Here is a 16,570-nt window from a genome sequence, read left to right on the forward strand (position 1 = left end):
TGCAGACGTTTTTTTTTTTTTTTTAGAGGTAGAACCATATGTTAACTTATTCGATTCTATACTGTCAGCATTTTACCGCATGCCTGTGTAGTGTTTACTATGCTGCTGCAATGAGAGTTTCTCTCCGGGATCAATAAAGTGCTCCATCTATCAAACAGCCAATCACTGGCCTGCATCTCCTGGCGCTTCACTTATACAGAGTTAAGACAGCTCACTGGAAGTAAGTTGTCAAACGCCTCCACTAAAATTAACTTTTTTTTTTTAACCACGTTGATAATCAGGTTTAATTTTATTTTGATATTAGTGCGTCATACTCAAGAATGGATTCACCGTTATCTTATTTTGAAAGGTTTCACGCATGTCTTCCTGTTTCTAACTTGACGTTGCTAATGTCCGCCCTGCACAGAGGAGCTCCACTCGTGTAAACTATCACACTAACTGATGATACTGGACCCCGGGCCGCTCTGTCTAAGCAGGTGAAGTGTAACTAAAGTATTTTTGTATCCTTCGTACTTTATCTGCCGCTCGTACTCAGCGCTGTTAGCATCTTGCTGTAGCTAGCTCCGACGTTAATGCTCAGGCTAACTTCGCTGCTTCACTCTGTTTCACTTCAGTCACGGTGTGTACGCTGCGGACAGTGTGTACGTGTCTGCGTCACAGTAACGTTTCACTTTAGTCACTTTTAAATAGTTAGTTCCAGGCTTCATGTTGTTAGCATAACAAACAGCTAGTGCGCGCTACACTCACAAATCCCTGCGCACCAGATCCCATTGAAACATGACGTAACTGAAGAGTCTCGGCGTGTTGTCACAAATATACAACTTAGACACTAAAAGTCAAGACCTGTAATCACTCTAATGCGCATTTCTGTCATTTCGGGGATGTTTGATTCACCAAACATGACTCGGTCTGAATGAAATCTTCTAAATCCAAGCTGCAGCTGCGTGAGCTTTGTTGTACGCTGTAGCCCTCCACGCTGTGTGCTCGTCCAGATGAACATGTCCTGCAGAATGTTCATGTAAGGCAGGGGTGTCCAAACTGTTCCACAAAGGGCCGGCGTGGCTGCAGGTTTTCCTTCCAACAAACCAAGAGCACACAGTTTGACCAATCAACACTCTGAAGACTGAGATCAGTTGATTAAATTAGTCAAGTCTGGTGTGCTCTTGGTTGGTTGGAACAAAAACCTGCAGCCACACCGGCCCTTTGTGGAACAGTTTGGACACCCCTGATGTAAGGCGCTTTCACTTTGAACAGTTTCTGAGTGGTCGCCGTGAGCATGGCGGACCGTGAGGAGCGCCGCTTCGCCGAGGTCTCCCGGGACTCTGTCAAACTCATGGCCGAGAGTACAGGTGTGGAGCTCGGCGACGACGTGGCCGCTCTGCTGGCTGAGGACGTTTGTTACCGGCTCAGGGAGGCGACCCAGGTCAGTGGTGCTCCACCTGAAATCTATGAGAGTCTTCATCACATGTTTACCAGGCCCTCTTTGGTTTGGACGCACACAGAGCAGCTCCCAGTTCATGAGACATGCCAAGAGGAGGAAGCTGACAGTGGAGGACTTCAACAGAGCTCTGCGCTGGAGCAACGTGGAGGTGAGGATGCTGAGTCTCTCCCGGTCTGTCTGATGATATGCACACACACCTTCAGCTTGTTTGTCTGTGTGTGCATCAGGCTGTTTGTGGCTACGGGGCCCAGGACGCTCTACCTTTCCGCTCAGTAAAAGAAGGAGAACTTTTCTTCATCGAGGATCGAGACATCAACCTGGTTGAGTTGGCTCTGGCCACCAACATTCCTAAGGGCTGTGCTGAGACCATGGTGCGAGGTATGACCTGCCACACTGTCGTAGAAAGTTGAAAGTCTTTGTACCAGTCTTTGTTATCTTTAGCAGTAATTTGGTCTGTTTTCTTCCATCAGTGAATGTGTCTTACCTGGATGGAAAAGGTAACCTGGAGCCTCAGGGGACCGGTGAGAACATGTTGTTCATCTCCTCTGTTCATTTTCAAGGAAACGACTGTAAAGAGCCAAAAAGCAAACCCTGACCTGTGAAGTAACACACAGTGTTTAATCACACAGTTCCGACAGCCGTGCAGTCTCTGTCAGACGACCTGTTGAAGTACTACCAGCAGATCACGCGAGGCATCCTGGGAGAGGACCCACACCTCATGAAGGTAGACTGCTGACTGATGAGCCCAGGCTGACGTCCTGTGTGCTTCAAACTGTGTCAGACCTCCAGCGTGTTTGCTCTGTGTATTTCAGGTGGCTCTGCTGGACCTCCAGTCCAACTCCAAGATCGCTGCCCTCCTGCCATACTTTGTTTATGTCATCAGTGGGGTCTGTTCACATCTTCTACATATTTAATTTTCAACTTAAAAATAACATAAAACTAACCCAACATATCTGTCCAGGTGAAGTCAGTAAGTCATGATCTGGAGCAGCTCAACAGGCTTCTCCACATGGTGAAGAGCCTGGTCCAGAACCCTTACCTGTACCTGGGCTCATACGTGCGCAGCCTGGTCTCCAGTGTCATGTACTGCATACTGGAGCCGCTGGCTGCCTCCATCAACCCACTCAACGACCACTGGACCCTCAGGGACTACGCAGCCCTGCTCCTCAGCCACATCTTCTGGTGAGCAGATCAACAAGAAACAGACACAGTGGACACAGAGCGACATCTGAATGTCTGCCAGTCCAAAGTATGTGTTTTATTATAGTCATAACATCGTGTTCCTCTCCAGGACTCATGGTGATCTGGTGAGTGGACTCTACCATCAGATCCTGCTGTCACTTCAAAAGGTTCTGTCTGACCCAGTGAGACCGCTCTGCTCACATTACGGAGCCGTGGTGGGGCTTCATGCTCTGGGATGGAAGGTATGTTCACTGCTTCATCTGTAAATTCAAACTGTCTGATCCGTCATAATTCCATGCCTCTCAGCTCATCAAGTTCTTTTATTGAACACTGACATTAAATTCTTTATGTCACACTGCTAGAAACTTGCAACAAGAAGGAGTCATGGTGGAGAATGAATGTTTTAAAACATGGCTTCATCTCAGACAGAAAGACGACAGCAGTGCTGCTTTGTAAACTAGAATCTGATGATGGGAGCAGCAGCACCAACATCTTTCTACACAACATGGGCTGAAATCTCAGCACGCGACACACACGAGCACCACTGCTTCCTGACTGAGCAGCATGTCTGTTAGTGACGGTGAACATCCTGTTAGAGTAATGTTAGAATAATGTTAGCACCACAGGCTGAGCACACTCTTTCTTTGACTAAGAAAATAAAACAGAATGCAGCAAGCTCTCATTCGCACAGGATCAGTCGTTGCAGGGTTGTGTCACTATTTTGCAGTGTAAATTGTGAGTCTGACTCAGATTTAGAAGCTGGTACATGAAATAAACAAAGTGAGAACACACACAGGTAGATGATCAGTGTTTAGTCCGTGAATCCACTTGGATAGTCTCTGCTTCACGGACATTTCAGGCTGTCTGTGGAGGTGGGGCTCTGGTGTTTTTCACTGACACCCCCGCAGTGCGGAGAGCCGAAACAGACGACTCTCCACTGAAATGAATGGAAAAACCTCCAAACAGATTCTGCGTGAATCCAGCCTAACTGGTTCCAAATCAAACAGCAGTTAAACAGACCTGTGGAGGTCTCCTGACATCTTACTGAAGCTATGAATTATTCAACATGTTGTTCACACTCCATATCTGGCAGCTCCATTTCACTGTATCTGTATGAGAACAATCTCTGCATTAATGTGTGTGTGTGTGTGTGTGTGTGTGTGTGTACGTGTACGTGTACGTGTGTGTGTGTGTGTGTGTACGTGTGTGTGTGTTGGCAGGCTGTCGAGAGAGTGCTCTTCCCACACCTTCCTGCCTACTGGGCCAACCTCCAGGCCGTGCTGGATGACTACTCTGTTTCTAACGCTCAGGTCAAAGCAGATGGACATAAGGTGTATGGAGCCATCCTGGTCAGTGCTGCACTCAGTGATCAACCATAACACACACATCCTGATCAGTTCATGAACTCACACAATTTATTATTATCTGGAGCAAGAGTAAACCTGGCTAGTAGATAGTTCATTATTCAAACACATCATGGCCACACAGTAAAATACATTTAACAGTACCTACATTAAAAGTCGCATGTGTAAAGCTGATGTTCTGTGTAGCACGTGACCCCGTCACTGAGTTCTTCGTGTGTCCTGCAGGTGGCAGTGGAGCGCCTGCTGAAGATGAAGGCTCTGTCTCTGTCTCAGCCAGCAGAGGGAGGCACCAGCGGTCAGCCGGGCTCTGTGGGGGGTGCTATGGGTTACAGGGTGAGCTCCCCTGGCCTCAGCCCCCCTCCAGAGCCTCTGTCGGAGGCTGCTCTGGGAATCGCCACTCACCTTCAGGCAGGCGTGGCCGGCTGTCCCTGGGAGGAGTGGACCCCGGTGCCTCTCCCCGCCATGTACTGTGAACTCTACTCCTTTTTTGGAGACAGCTTGGCCGTCAGGTTCAGTACAGGGCCCGGGTTCGGCAGCTACCCCCCCTACACCCCGACCCAGCCCAGTGATGCACGGAAGGAACCACCTGGCCCCGCCTCCAAACCCGATACCGCCAGAAAGATGCCGCAGCTAACCGCCAACCTCAACATCAGCCCGAGGCAGGATGGGAGTCCTCGCACCGATCCTCCGCCGCCCAGCCTGGCAGCTACTGGATCAGGACGGTAAAGACAGACCTGAGTCTTTTCAAAGACAGAATGTTTCTTTTGTTTTCAGTCCTGACTGTCTTCTGTCTTTCAGGTCTCTGGCTCGCTCGTCCTCCTCCTCCTCTTCCTCGTCTGTGCAGCGCTCCAGATCATCCTCGTCACGTTCGGGTCAGCGCTCTGCAGGTCTGTCCCGCGACGTCTTCCCCAAAGCTCGCTTCACCTCACCTCAGGCGGGACCTCCGGCATTCACCTTCCTCATCGGCGGGCGGCAAATGGGTCGCCGTTGTCAAGGCCGACGCCCCTTCCAGACCACTTTTGCCCCGACTCCACCTCTTTCTGCCATCCCACCACGTGCCTACGCCCACAAACTCCCCGTCATTGGCAGGGTGGGCAAACCTGTACGCCGCTGGGCGTGTTCCCATTACTCCCTTCATCTGCCGCTCTAGTCTAGAAAAGAGTGTGACTGCTTCCTGTCTGTTTAATGACTGATTATTATCAAGGAGGACGTTTGGACCATGATTCACTGAGTTTACACTGATTTACAATCACTGTGTGTTGACCCTGATGAGATGAAGCAGCTCAAAGCATCATACCAGGAGTGAATCCATCAGCGACTGGCTTTCCGGTGTAGCCAGCAGATATTCAGACTCTTTTCTGGACTGGTTACCATCACCACAGCCTGCTCTATTGTGATTGGTCAATACTACTCAGACTAAAATGTAAACCAGCAGCTTCTGCTGTCAAAATCTTGTTCCCTGCTCACAGCTTGTGCGTTCATATTCTCATCTGTTAAAGAATTTAGAAACATGATGAACTTATTAAAAAGATGCACATTATGGTCATGTAAAGTGACACCGGTGTCCACCGCAACCACGTTTTTCACATATTTTGGTTGGTGTGGGTTTCGGGCCGTGATCGAAATGAAGAAAACAAACATCATCTACCCCTACTCTGCTTCTGATTGGCTAACCCTAATCCTTTTTAAAAACTATGATGTTTTCTTGGTGGGCTGTCAGACATAGAGGAAATACTATAGATGAATAACAAGTCAAAGTAAAGTGAGGTGTAGTGACCTGCCCTACCCACCTGACCTGCAAGTATCTGTTCATCAGCAAGCTCTGCTTTATAGTAGCATGAGTGTCGGGGCTGAGCACAGCAGCAGTATCCAAGGGGGACTCTCATTTCTTTTCTCCACCCACAGGACTACAGAGGTGGAGAGATTCAGACTGGATAAAAAGACGTGTTCTTTATTGTTGAATAGCAGCAAAACAAGATAACGTGATGAGCTGAAGCTGGAGCTCAGACTGGACTCATGAAGTGGATCCCACACAGCAGAGACTGGAGCAAGGAGTGATCATCTGCTGTGTTTGACATCTTGTACAGAGCTGTTGTTTTTGTTGAATTAAAAAATGTAGTTTGGAAAATGTTGATTGAATGTTATTTTCAGCAGCACATCACTTCAACATCCTGTTAGAATAAGGATAGAATAACGTTTGAGTAACGTTAGCAGCACACAGGCTGAGCAGACTCTCTTTGACTAAGAAAATGTGAATAAAGACAAATATTCATGGTTTCATTCATCTTACATGTTGACATTCAGACTGCAGCGAGCTCTCAGCCAACTGGTTCCAAATTAAACAGCCGAGCCGAGCAGGACCGTGTCTGTGACCTGCTCTACCTTTCTAAATATTTAAAGCCTGACTAGCTCTCAGTATCTGGTTGCAGCCTGTAGAGAAACAGATCAGTCAGAACCAACAATGGCCCGGCTTGTGTCTTCACTGGGCTCGTTCTGTCAGCTCAATGCGTTCGGCTGTCTGGCTCTCTGCTACCTGCTCCTCATCTTCCTGGGAGGCGTGGTGTTCATGGCCGTGGAGAAGCCGCTAGAGAAGGAGCTGAGGGCTGAGGTGGAGGAGCTGCGGCGCTCCTTCCTGCAGGAGAACCCGTGCATCCAGGAGAGCCGGCTGAGGGAGCTGCTGGGGAAAGCTCTCGCCGCTCACAGCAGCGATGTGGCTGTCCTGAACGCTGACGCTGAGGAGAAACGCTACGACTTCACATCATCACTGTACTTTGTCATTGTCACTCTGACCACCATTGGTAAGATGCAGTCAGGTGACACAGAGAGTGGAGAAACATTCTTTTTACTACAGCTATAGTGAACTGAAACCAAGTCATGTCCAAGACCAGAGTGTATCAAGACTGAGACAAGACTTTGAGGGGTTGAGACCAAGCCAAGACTAAGCCAGACAGTATATAGCTTTAGTTTTAGTAATATTCACCAAATCTCTCTCAGGTGTAGTCCTAGCTGTCTCTGTATGACTGCTCTGTGTTTTCTTTGTTTTGCAGATGATCTTGTGATTTATGTTGCCAAATTTTCAGACAGAACATTTGGCCGAGATCATCATCAGCTTCTTCCAGGGCTGTTTGTTGCTATATGCGGACTATGCATATGCATAGGGCCACCAGGGTCCCCCAAGCTGCAAGTTCAGCCTCAATATATTTCGGGAGAATTAAAAGTCCCTGTGTATTTTGGCACTTGCGTACTATAGATAATAGCTTTTGCTGATGTTGATCTTGTGCAGTGGCCTAAAACATAACACAGTCAAAGAAACAGATCCAAAATGGTGCTGAAGGGGTTAAAGTGTTACTTATAAATATCTCTGAAACATCAGTATTAGAAGAATAGAATAGATAACTTTTATTGTCATTGTACAACAGACTTACTGTACGCACAATGAAATTGCAGGGGGCTTCAATGAGGTGCTGGTCCTAATATAGGTAATAGTATAGTGTAGTATAGTATAGTATAGTATAGACAAAGATAAAACCACAATATAAATACAAATGCAAAAATAAAATATAGATGCTATACAGAGAAAACGGGGTATTCATAAGAAGTGAATGCTGCATCTTGCTTGTATTTGCATAGCAAATGGTAAAAGCAAATACACAATTATTGCACATGAGGTTATTGCTCGTGACACACAGGTAAGATTATTGCACAGGAAGTTATTGCACAGAAGGTTTTGCATGTTAGGGGCTAGTGCATGTGTGCATTCAGGGTGGTGATGGCTTTGGGAAAGAAACTGTTCCTGAGTCTGTTTGTCTTGGCTCTAGTGCACCTGTAGCGTCTGCCAGAGGGTCCAGGATGATCTCCTTAGTCTTTGTGGTGTTTAGGGCCAGATTGTTCGCTGCACACCACGCGGACAGCTGCACGATCTTACTATTTTTTTGTTTTTACTGTTTGTACATTAACATGGAGGCTGGTCTAGTGTATTTTTTTTTCATTTAAGTAAGTTATGTTATTTATTTTTACTGTTTTGGATTGTGGAGAGAGTTTTTATGTCACCTTGTTTATTGTTTTCCTCTTAAAATGTATCAGACTGTTGCATCGTCACAGATCATCTGAAAAGGTTTGAAATCTGTTTGACAATATAGTGGCCCCCAAACAGCTAGAAACAGCAAAATGGAACACCTCATTCAATACTGAATTCACTCTGTCCCAAAATGGTTTTTATTTTTAGGTACCTCCAGAAGATATGTGCATGTGTAGTCACATTGTCTCCAGTATATTTGTTGGCTTAAAAGTTGTTTAGCTTTTATATTAGCTAGAATACAGAAACCCTTCAAGGTGCAGGGTGTGAGATCTGAGGACTTTTCAGAATAAGGCAAACATGGCATATAATATTCATAACAATGATGTGAGGAGTCTTACACACTGGACCTTTAAAAGATTTAGTTTTATGCATGTAGCCGACTCATAACATAATTTATCACTCAGTGATGTTGGCAAGGAACGACTACCAAACTCACGGTGAAGTTAGCTGCACACTAAGTTAGGTTCTGGTTCTAGCTTCTTACATGTGAGGATACGCTGCCTCTCTCTCTTTGACAGTAAATGTTAATGTGTTTGGATTTGGACTGTTGGTTGTTTGTGCTCTGGACAATTTCCTGACATTTTATGGCTAAACAGTTCATGGATTCTTGAGGTTTCGTCTTTCGTTCACTCCTCAGTCCTTGGTCCCAGCAGACCTCTCCCCTCTCTTCTTCCTCAGGTTCTGACTCGTACACCCCAAAATCAGACGAGGCCAAACTCTTCTGCATCTTCTACTGCACCGTGGGGATCCCCCTCACCTTGTTCCTCCTCACTCTCCTCTCCAGCCTCCTCCTGCGTGTCATCACCCACGCTCCTGTCCACGTCCTGCACTATTACTGGGGTTTGTCCCACACCCGGGCAGCCCTTGTCCACATTAGCCTCCTCTTGCCGCTCGTCCTCTCCCTCCTTTTCCTCCTCCCTGCCCTCCTGGTCTGTGCCGTGGAGTCGGACTGGAGCTACCTTGATGCTCTCTTCTTCTGTTTCGTCATCCTGAGCACCGTTGGTCAGGGAGGAAACTCTCTGGGGAGAAGCTGGAGCCCAAAGGCCAAGGAGACCCTTGAACTCCTCACCACATGTAAAATGGAGTTTGTATAACCATAATAATAACATCATATTATTAAAAGACCCTAAATATGTTGACATGAGTTGGCTGGGCATTCATTTTAAAATCTCTCCGCAGGTTACCTGCTGGTGGGCCTGGTTGTGATTATTACCTTAAAGGATACTGTCCTCCAGGTTCCCCAGTTCTGTGCGGTGATGAGGCTCTTCTCTGGTCCACAGTACTCAGAACTGGAAGGCATCCATCTCAATGAACTGGCCCTGAGTGAGGACAACCCTGAGGACGATCCCCAGTACTGCCAGTCCATCTGCACCATCTCATCCACTCCATTAGAGCTGCAGAGTCCCTGTTCAGACCTTCACAGTGGCAGAACCCTATCCCTGGAAACCTACTGACCATCACAACAGGACACCAAAACCCAACAGGTTCTGTTCCAACTCTTTGTTTGGATATTCAAATACTGTGCACTCCTCTACAGTCCAATCTGAAGTTCTAAAGAGTCAAAATGTGCCACCAACCATGTGGATTCAGATCGTCTTAACTACAAGCAACTGCAAAAAATCCAGTCAACAGTTCAATAACACACCTTTAGCATGCTGGGAAATTAACTAACATGGTCTTCTATCATATTTATAATAATGTTTTTTTTTCTTCTGTTGATTGACTTTGGTTCATCTGCTCGGGTCCTCTCCACATACAGGACTTTACAGACTCTGCAACATGTTTGGGATTCTGTGAATGTTTTCTTGCTTTATTATGTCTATTACCTTTTTAACACAGTGAAATGTCTGTGAAGCCAGAGTAGTCTGAACTTTTGTATATTGGCAGTGAACATAGAAGATATTAGCTTTAAATCGAGGTACACAGTTAAATGGAAGTTCAACACATTTTGATTTGACATGAGCAGAGTTAAAAACATGAATAACTATGGAGAACTTTGTTTTTTACAAAGTTAAACATGGTTCAACCCCTTCATCACCACTATAATTTACAGTCCTTTACTTCTAATAAAATGAGATCAAACAAAATGAAACCGTTTGGGCTGAAGTCTCTTCATTGAACAGCTAGCAGCTACAAATCTGACCACAAGGTGTCACAACTAACTAATGTTGAAGTACTCTGCAGGTCTGAGGAAGACGTTTTCAGGTTTGTGCTCTTGGCTGCAGGATGTTGGTGTTCATACGTTGAAGCATCAGGTGCTGCTCAGTGACCGTGACTTTTTTTAGCCTCAGTGTGGTTTGCAGAGATAAGAAGGGTGTGGAACATCTCAGCTTACTCAGAAGAGAAAATGAAAGATAAAATAAAGACCTAAACTGTCCATGATAGTTTACAGAGCCACTTCCTGCGTCGACTTCATATTTTCTGCGGTCTGTACAAACACTTCCTTTGCAGTGACAGATTCTAAGCATTGTGCTTATTTTCAGTTTGACCTTGAAAGAAAGAAGTTTAGATTATCATGAACTGTTGGATTTACAGACTTCATTGTAGAAATGTGTAGTGATCACAGCACATTACTGATCATTACTGCTGATGTTGTTTAAATTAGTACTCCATTCTATCTTTGCACCCACACATGTTCTTCTTCTTTGTCAAAACTTGGTGCCTACATTACCCAGAATGCAATGCAACCACCAACAGCTGAACGGGAGATTCAGGTGTGTTGTGCAGTAGCAGGTAATGTCTGTAATCGGCAGCTCACTTCTTAATAACTTGTAGACATCAGACCCAACTGATGCTGACTCAAGTGACATAACTTGAGGACATTTATCAGCCCTCCTTCAGCTCCCTCTGAAGACACTGAAGACTTTCTATAGACTATAAGACAAATGTTTACATGTGAATCATACTCTGATGTGTTTTCCTTTAAGATCAGACTTCATACTCATTGAGCTTCACTCGTTCTGAGCTCTGTACGCTACATTTGGAGTGAATGCTTGTTTAATGAACCGTCTAACTGAAGGTGCAGACAGCTTTACTCGGAGGTCTAACAGAGGCCTGTTGTGTGTTCTCCTACTATGGCTGTGTTTGTACAAGGCACAGAGGACTATGGGAGGGGAGCCACCATGAATCTGAGCTTGTGCCTAGCACTGCCAGCTCTTGCTTCTCCCTAGCAACACACACACTCACACACTCTCGCCTTTGCTTGTGTATGAGGTTATCAATTTTGTTAGTCCACCTCCTTGACATGTCAAGTATATACACTCAGCTTATAGAATGGTAATACATTTTATAGTAGTAGCTTATAATAATGCGTCCTGTGAAAAAAACATGAATTATATATGAAAGGTATTGTTGTCACCGAAAGAGAGAGACTCATCAATAATAAATCAATTTTTAAGTAATACCTTTGAATATTAAAACTGAGCAGCAATGACATTTAATCAGTCAAGCCTCAGTTCAGTCCACGTGAAACAAGCATACATCAGTATCAGTCTAAGAAATCACATTAGTCAGACTCTAATATTCAAGTAATGGAACTGAACACAACTTTATTCAGGAAAATGTAGAATGCAAGCACAATAAACCAAAATATAAAGGTATTAAAACATTTTTACCTAACAGCTTTTCAGTTTCTGAAATGACCGACCACCTTTATGTAGGCAAACCTTCCCAAAGAACAGCCTGGTCAGGCCTGGAGTTTGCTTCCGGGGTGGATAACAACAAATAAATATATTAAGTTATTACAGTCAGACGACAGGAAATGGTTAAATGTCATGTTGTTTTGTTGATGTGTTTTCAGCTGAGTCATTATTGAGTCCTTTCGTTGTTGCTTGGGCTCAGTGCTCGGGCAGAGACACAGAGGTGACTGAGGGTCATCACAGCCTTGTGATGGTCCGGTCACTGGACACATGAGCCTCCTTGGTGCTGGTCAAACACTGTGTCAAATACCGCGGCCAACTGTTGTCCCAGTACTGCCTCTAAGACACAAAGACTCAAAGGTCACATGATCAACAGCAGTTGCCTCAAGGAAAGTGAACTGTTGGCTGAACGCTGTTGGACTCACAGCCACCCACAACAATACAACTGCTAGTCTTCTGCTACTGCTATTAGCTGTAAAGCTAATGTTAAAGCACTAAACATGAATAATTACATGTATACAATGACTGTGTATAGTATCACTGTAAATTAAAACAGTATTATTATTAACTTTTTTTTTTTAGCTCATTGTTTTGGATTCACTTCCCCAATTTGACCATTTTGAACCATTCTCAGGGCTCTCATCCACAGCTGCCTGTATTCAGATGATCCCACTGTACACTATATAACACCACATATATTTCTAGCAACTAATGCACTGTATATTTTATATATATCTGTATATACAGTATATTGACTGCTGCTGGCGCCATCCAAAATAAAGCCTATCAGGCAATGATTGGTTTACCATGGATCTGCCACATCTGATATACCAAAAGGCCAAAATGCTTCATGCCAGTACAAACAGTGCACTTGAAAAGCAGGCGATAAAAAGACACACAATAGAAATAGTGAGAAGGCAACATACAGCGACACATGGCTTTAGGTGCACAGTAGTGAGTTGAGTTTAAACATGGATTTTTTTTTTTTTTTTAAGATTTTTTTTTTGGCCTTTAATGATAGGACAGCTGAAGACAGACAGGAAGCAGAGAGAGGGGGAGTGACATGCAGTAAATGGCCATACACACACAAATGTTGTTTAATGGTTACCGACTCGCTAAAAAAATCGTTAGAGGTCCAGGGTGTCTTTTTTAGGAGGCTCTACTTATATAAAAAGAAAACAGAAGTGAAATATAATATTCTTAATTCTGTTTCCATCAGTGTATAATCACCTGAAAATAAAACTCTTATAACACTTAACACCTATATTTTTGTTACCTAGCTACCACCAAGAAACACTGTAGAAACAGTCTAGAACAGGAATGTATGTCCTTACAACTAAACCGTCTATAACCACATTAAACTGCAGACATAATGTAGAGCATTATTCTAATCTTGGACCACAGTATATTCACAGAACATGTATTTAGCATGACATGCTTCTTTAGTGGCATATGGTGCTGTTGTATGTCTTTTCAAAGGTCATACATGTGACTATGCTGTAGACTGTTGCATCATTGTTGCATGGACAACATGATATTCTATGACCTTATTAATGTTGTGGTGCAGGTTGTTGGTGCCGGACGCCCTTGCTGTGCCTCTGACAGACAGCTCACAGGTGCTTGGCTTAGCCAGGCTATATTTACAAATGTCACAGATGAAACTGTGGTGCATCATACCAGCAGGGATCTGATTACTAGGCTGGTACAGCTCAAGTATGTGTTCATCCATACGTAGAAAAAAATGTATTGTCATGTTCATTTTGAGTTATATTCATCTCCAAAACTAGATCATGCTCTTCCCTCTCTGCGTCAGAACCTGCAGGACTTCTAATGTGTCAATTCTGTCGGAATTACTAAAGATCCAGTTTGTAAGATTTAGGGAAATACGTTAGAAATGGAATATAATCTTCACTAGTCTGCCATGTTGAACCACCATGTTTCTACAGTAGTCCAGAATGGACATATAGGGTGAGGTAAGGGTGTTGCAATCAGGAACTATAAGACTAGGTGCCACTGAATCCTACACGCAACCTCAACAATCGTTCACAGAAAGAGGAAATGGACATTACATTTACAGTATGTCAAAATGTTCTTTTTATTTATTCATATATTCAATGTAAGAATGAGTCTATGGCAATACAACAGAACTGATATAGTGTGTATCAGGCAACAACAACATATTTGAGTGAGAGCTGTCATCTGTTGGTGGTGAGTGGTCAGTGATCAGTAGACCCCAGATAAGAGGCATACAGTCAGCCACGTCTTGATCTGGGCGTGTCTGTTAATGTTTCACTGTAGAATAAAACTCTTTCCTCTGTGTGTCAGAGGAAACTCCACGGGTTGTTAAAATGTCCAAATTTCCAGAAACAATACAGAGGTGACATCACTGGTCTAAGTGCTATCTAAAGAAAATCATATTCAACTTGTTTGGATCCACAAATCAAGGCAGAGGTTTAATAAACTGTAAAAAAAAAAAAAAACTTACATGTTATTACAATGTTTTTTTGTACTTCCTCTGTGTGTCAGAAACTTGTGAAACAGTGACATAGAGAAAAACGTGAGAAACTTCATCATCATGACCCAGGAAGAATCACTTAGCACTTATGGAGACTTTTATCTCGATCGACAGGTTCAATACATCACAGGGAGGAGTGTTTACATTAGTCCTGGTAATCGTGAATCACAGAAATCTGGCTTTTGTTATGGAGTTGCATAAGGAAGCTGTCTGGGCCTCCTGCTTTTCTCACCACACATGCTGATATCATCACACAGTACAATGATCATTCATTTCCACAGACAGAGCATGGGTGTACAACTGCATATATAACAACTGGTTTGCCACCGCTGGTATTAATACTGTGATGCAGCCTGAGGAATTACCATCACTGTCACTAGTATGATTAATAGAATTCATGACACTTTGGTCAAAGTGCACATAAATGTCATTTTGTGTTTGATCAGCAGTGTAATGATAACATTTACTTTTCACATTTATTATTTGCAGATTCCTGACAAGTAATTTAATTAATTAATTTATTTATTTATTCATACACTTTAAGAAGTGCTGTATGCTGATTGAACAGCAGTGATATGCTGTGTATCAGACATACAAGACAGAGACATGTTTAACTGTTGTCTCTTTTCGATCTGGGTGCAGCTGTCTGTCTGTCTGTCTGTCTGTCTGTCTGTCTGTCTGTCAGTGTTTAACTGGAGTATGCAAACTTCCTCTGTGTGTCACAAACCCAATTTGCAATACAGTGATGACTGTATTTCACTAACCACAGTAAGCTTTTGTTCGCTGTTCTCAGCTCTCTGGGGAGAAAAGTTGCTTTTCATGATATTTCCTCCTGCGTGTCCAGAGCCTCAGGTGGAACTCAACTAGGTGTCATCTGATAGTTTCCCATGGCAAACCTTTGTGCCACTTTTCAGTATCTTTTATGTACATAAATGTAGGATTTTCAGTCTGTGACAGAGTTTCTGCTGTCCTTGTTCAGGACAGCCGGCAAGCCTTTTTGTTGAGCTGTAAATCAGGCGCACCTCATAGTGAGGGAGTAGAATGTAGTGCACGGGCTGAGGAGTTGGATGTGTCCTGGGTGGAGGATGGGCCTGAGACATAGGCAGCTGTCAGTCTCTTGTTCAGATTAGAGCATCCACCAGTAACCGATGCAGAGTGGTGTGCTGAATTCTGCATGAGTGGCAGAGCTTGGATGGGACATGCAGGCAGACCAGCCAGGAGTTCCATGCATTAGTCCAGGGGTGATTTGACAAAAGTCTGGATCAGAAGCTGCATTTCCTCCTGGGTGAGGAAGGGACATATCCTCCTGATGTTACTGAGAATGAACCTGCAGGAACGAGTTGTCGCCACAATGCTGGCAGTGAAGGACAGCTGGTCATGTAGTGTCACACACAGGTTCTCTGCTGCTTCCATCCTGCTGAATCTTTCAGCTGCAGGGGTGCAAAATACTAAAGGTAATAAGTACATTGTAATTGTTAAGCCACAGAAAAGTACAAGCCCTAGTAGAATGAGCCTGACTGGCCTACACACATAAAACATATAGACTCTTTTACATTGCAATGCCCTGGACTCCAAAACAGGATGCACACCAACTGGCTGCCTGCAGACAGGAAGTGGATTGTTTAGAAATGACCTCGCCTCATAGTTACCACCATAACTCTCTGCCCATCCCCATGAACCCTGAAATGATGAAAAAAGATCTAACTATGAACAAAGCTGCTCTGTAGTCTCTGAGAAGTTGACACTGTTGCAATGATAGGGTTATGTCTATGAACAGTTAGGTTCCTATGACCAGTTTAAAGTGGCATTCATTTCCATTTGAAGAGCTATCAGATAGTAGTAGTTTGTCAGATAAATATAACCTCACCATGATGGAACTCTGGCAAAACACCAACTTTAAAAAACTGACATTCCCACATGTGGAGACTCCCCTCCCTTCTTCCTTCTTCTTTGCTTTATTTTTACCATCTAATGCAGCTGTTTCCCAGTGCGCCTGCAGAGTACACTGCTGGGAGACTGGGATGATGGATGGACACTGACAGGGAGTTCCACTCCCATAAAAGAAACACCAGGGACTGGCCCAAGAGCCGGATGAACCACTTAGTGCTTATGGAGAGCACATGAAACTACAAGTATGTGAAAAATCTTTTTATCAGCAGTACATCTGGATTTCCACCTCTGGTATTAATATTGTGACTAATTAACATTTAGACTTAGTTCATGTATCTCCTATAATTACAGACAGCTGTAGTGGGACTTTCCAAGGACAAGCAGTAATGTAATCTAATTTCTAAATGGTCAGTTGACATGCTAAAAATATAATTCATTCCTCTATCCCCTTCGGAGGGCATT

At 44.1% G+C, this 16,570-nt stretch overlaps 2 protein-coding genes across 2 annotated transcripts; both read left to right on the forward strand.

Moving 5' to 3' along the window:
• The first annotated feature begins 315 nt into the window (after positions 1-315).
• taf6l (TAF6-like RNA polymerase II, p300/CBP-associated factor (PCAF)-associated factor) lies at positions 316-6,115 on the forward strand. Its single transcript, XM_010752498.3, has 12 exons — positions 316-476; positions 1,255-1,423; positions 1,503-1,589; positions 1,669-1,819; positions 1,912-1,962; positions 2,071-2,165; positions 2,254-2,328; positions 2,403-2,623; positions 2,733-2,865; positions 3,844-3,972; positions 4,213-4,709; positions 4,786-6,115. The coding sequence occupies exons 2-12, from the start codon at positions 1,277-1,279 to the stop codon at positions 5,135-5,137; spliced, it is 1,938 nt and encodes a 645-aa protein (XP_010750800.3). The 5' UTR covers positions 316-476; positions 1,255-1,276; the 3' UTR covers positions 5,138-6,115.
• Positions 6,116-6,448: 333 nt separating this feature from the next.
• On the forward strand, positions 6,449-9,712 carry kcnk7 (potassium channel, subfamily K, member 7). The gene is made up of 3 exons (XM_027284323.1): positions 6,449-6,785; positions 8,744-9,139; positions 9,245-9,712. The coding sequence occupies exons 1-3, from the start codon at positions 6,449-6,451 to the stop codon at positions 9,517-9,519; spliced, it is 1,008 nt and encodes a 335-aa protein (XP_027140124.1). The 3' UTR covers positions 9,520-9,712.
• Positions 9,713-16,570: the final 6,858 nt, after the last annotated feature.

This window comes from Larimichthys crocea, chromosome XI (genome assembly GCF_000972845.2).
Source record: "Larimichthys crocea isolate SSNF chromosome XI, L_crocea_2.0, whole genome shotgun sequence".
NCBI lineage: Eukaryota > Metazoa > Chordata > Actinopteri > Sciaenidae > Larimichthys > Larimichthys crocea.

What these genes read in the sequence shown, in the direction of transcription:
- taf6l (XM_010752498.3), top strand. Translation starts at nt 1,277, where the DNA reads ATGGCGGACCGTGAGGAGCGCCGCTTCGCCGAGGTCTCCCGGGACTCT. An exon ending in GGCTCAGGGAGGCGACCCAG is followed by an intron (nt 1,424 to 1,502) that starts GTCAGTGGTGCT and finishes GGACGCACACAG; the next exon opens with AGCAGCTCCCAGTTCATGAG. An exon ending in CTCCTCAGCCACATCTTCTG is followed by an intron (nt 2,624 to 2,732) that starts GTGAGCAGATCA and finishes GTTCCTCTCCAG; the next exon opens with GACTCATGGTGATCTGGTGA.
- kcnk7 (XM_027284323.1), top strand. Translation starts at nt 6,449, where the DNA reads ATGGCCCGGCTTGTGTCTTCACTGGGCTCGTTCTGTCAGCTCAATGCG. An exon ending in TGTCACTCTGACCACCATTG is followed by an intron (nt 6,786 to 8,743) that starts GTAAGATGCAGT and finishes CTTCTTCCTCAG; the next exon opens with GTTCTGACTCGTACACCCCA. An exon ending in CCTTGAACTCCTCACCACAT is followed by an intron (nt 9,140 to 9,244) that starts GTAAAATGGAGT and finishes ATCTCTCCGCAG; the next exon opens with GTTACCTGCTGGTGGGCCTG.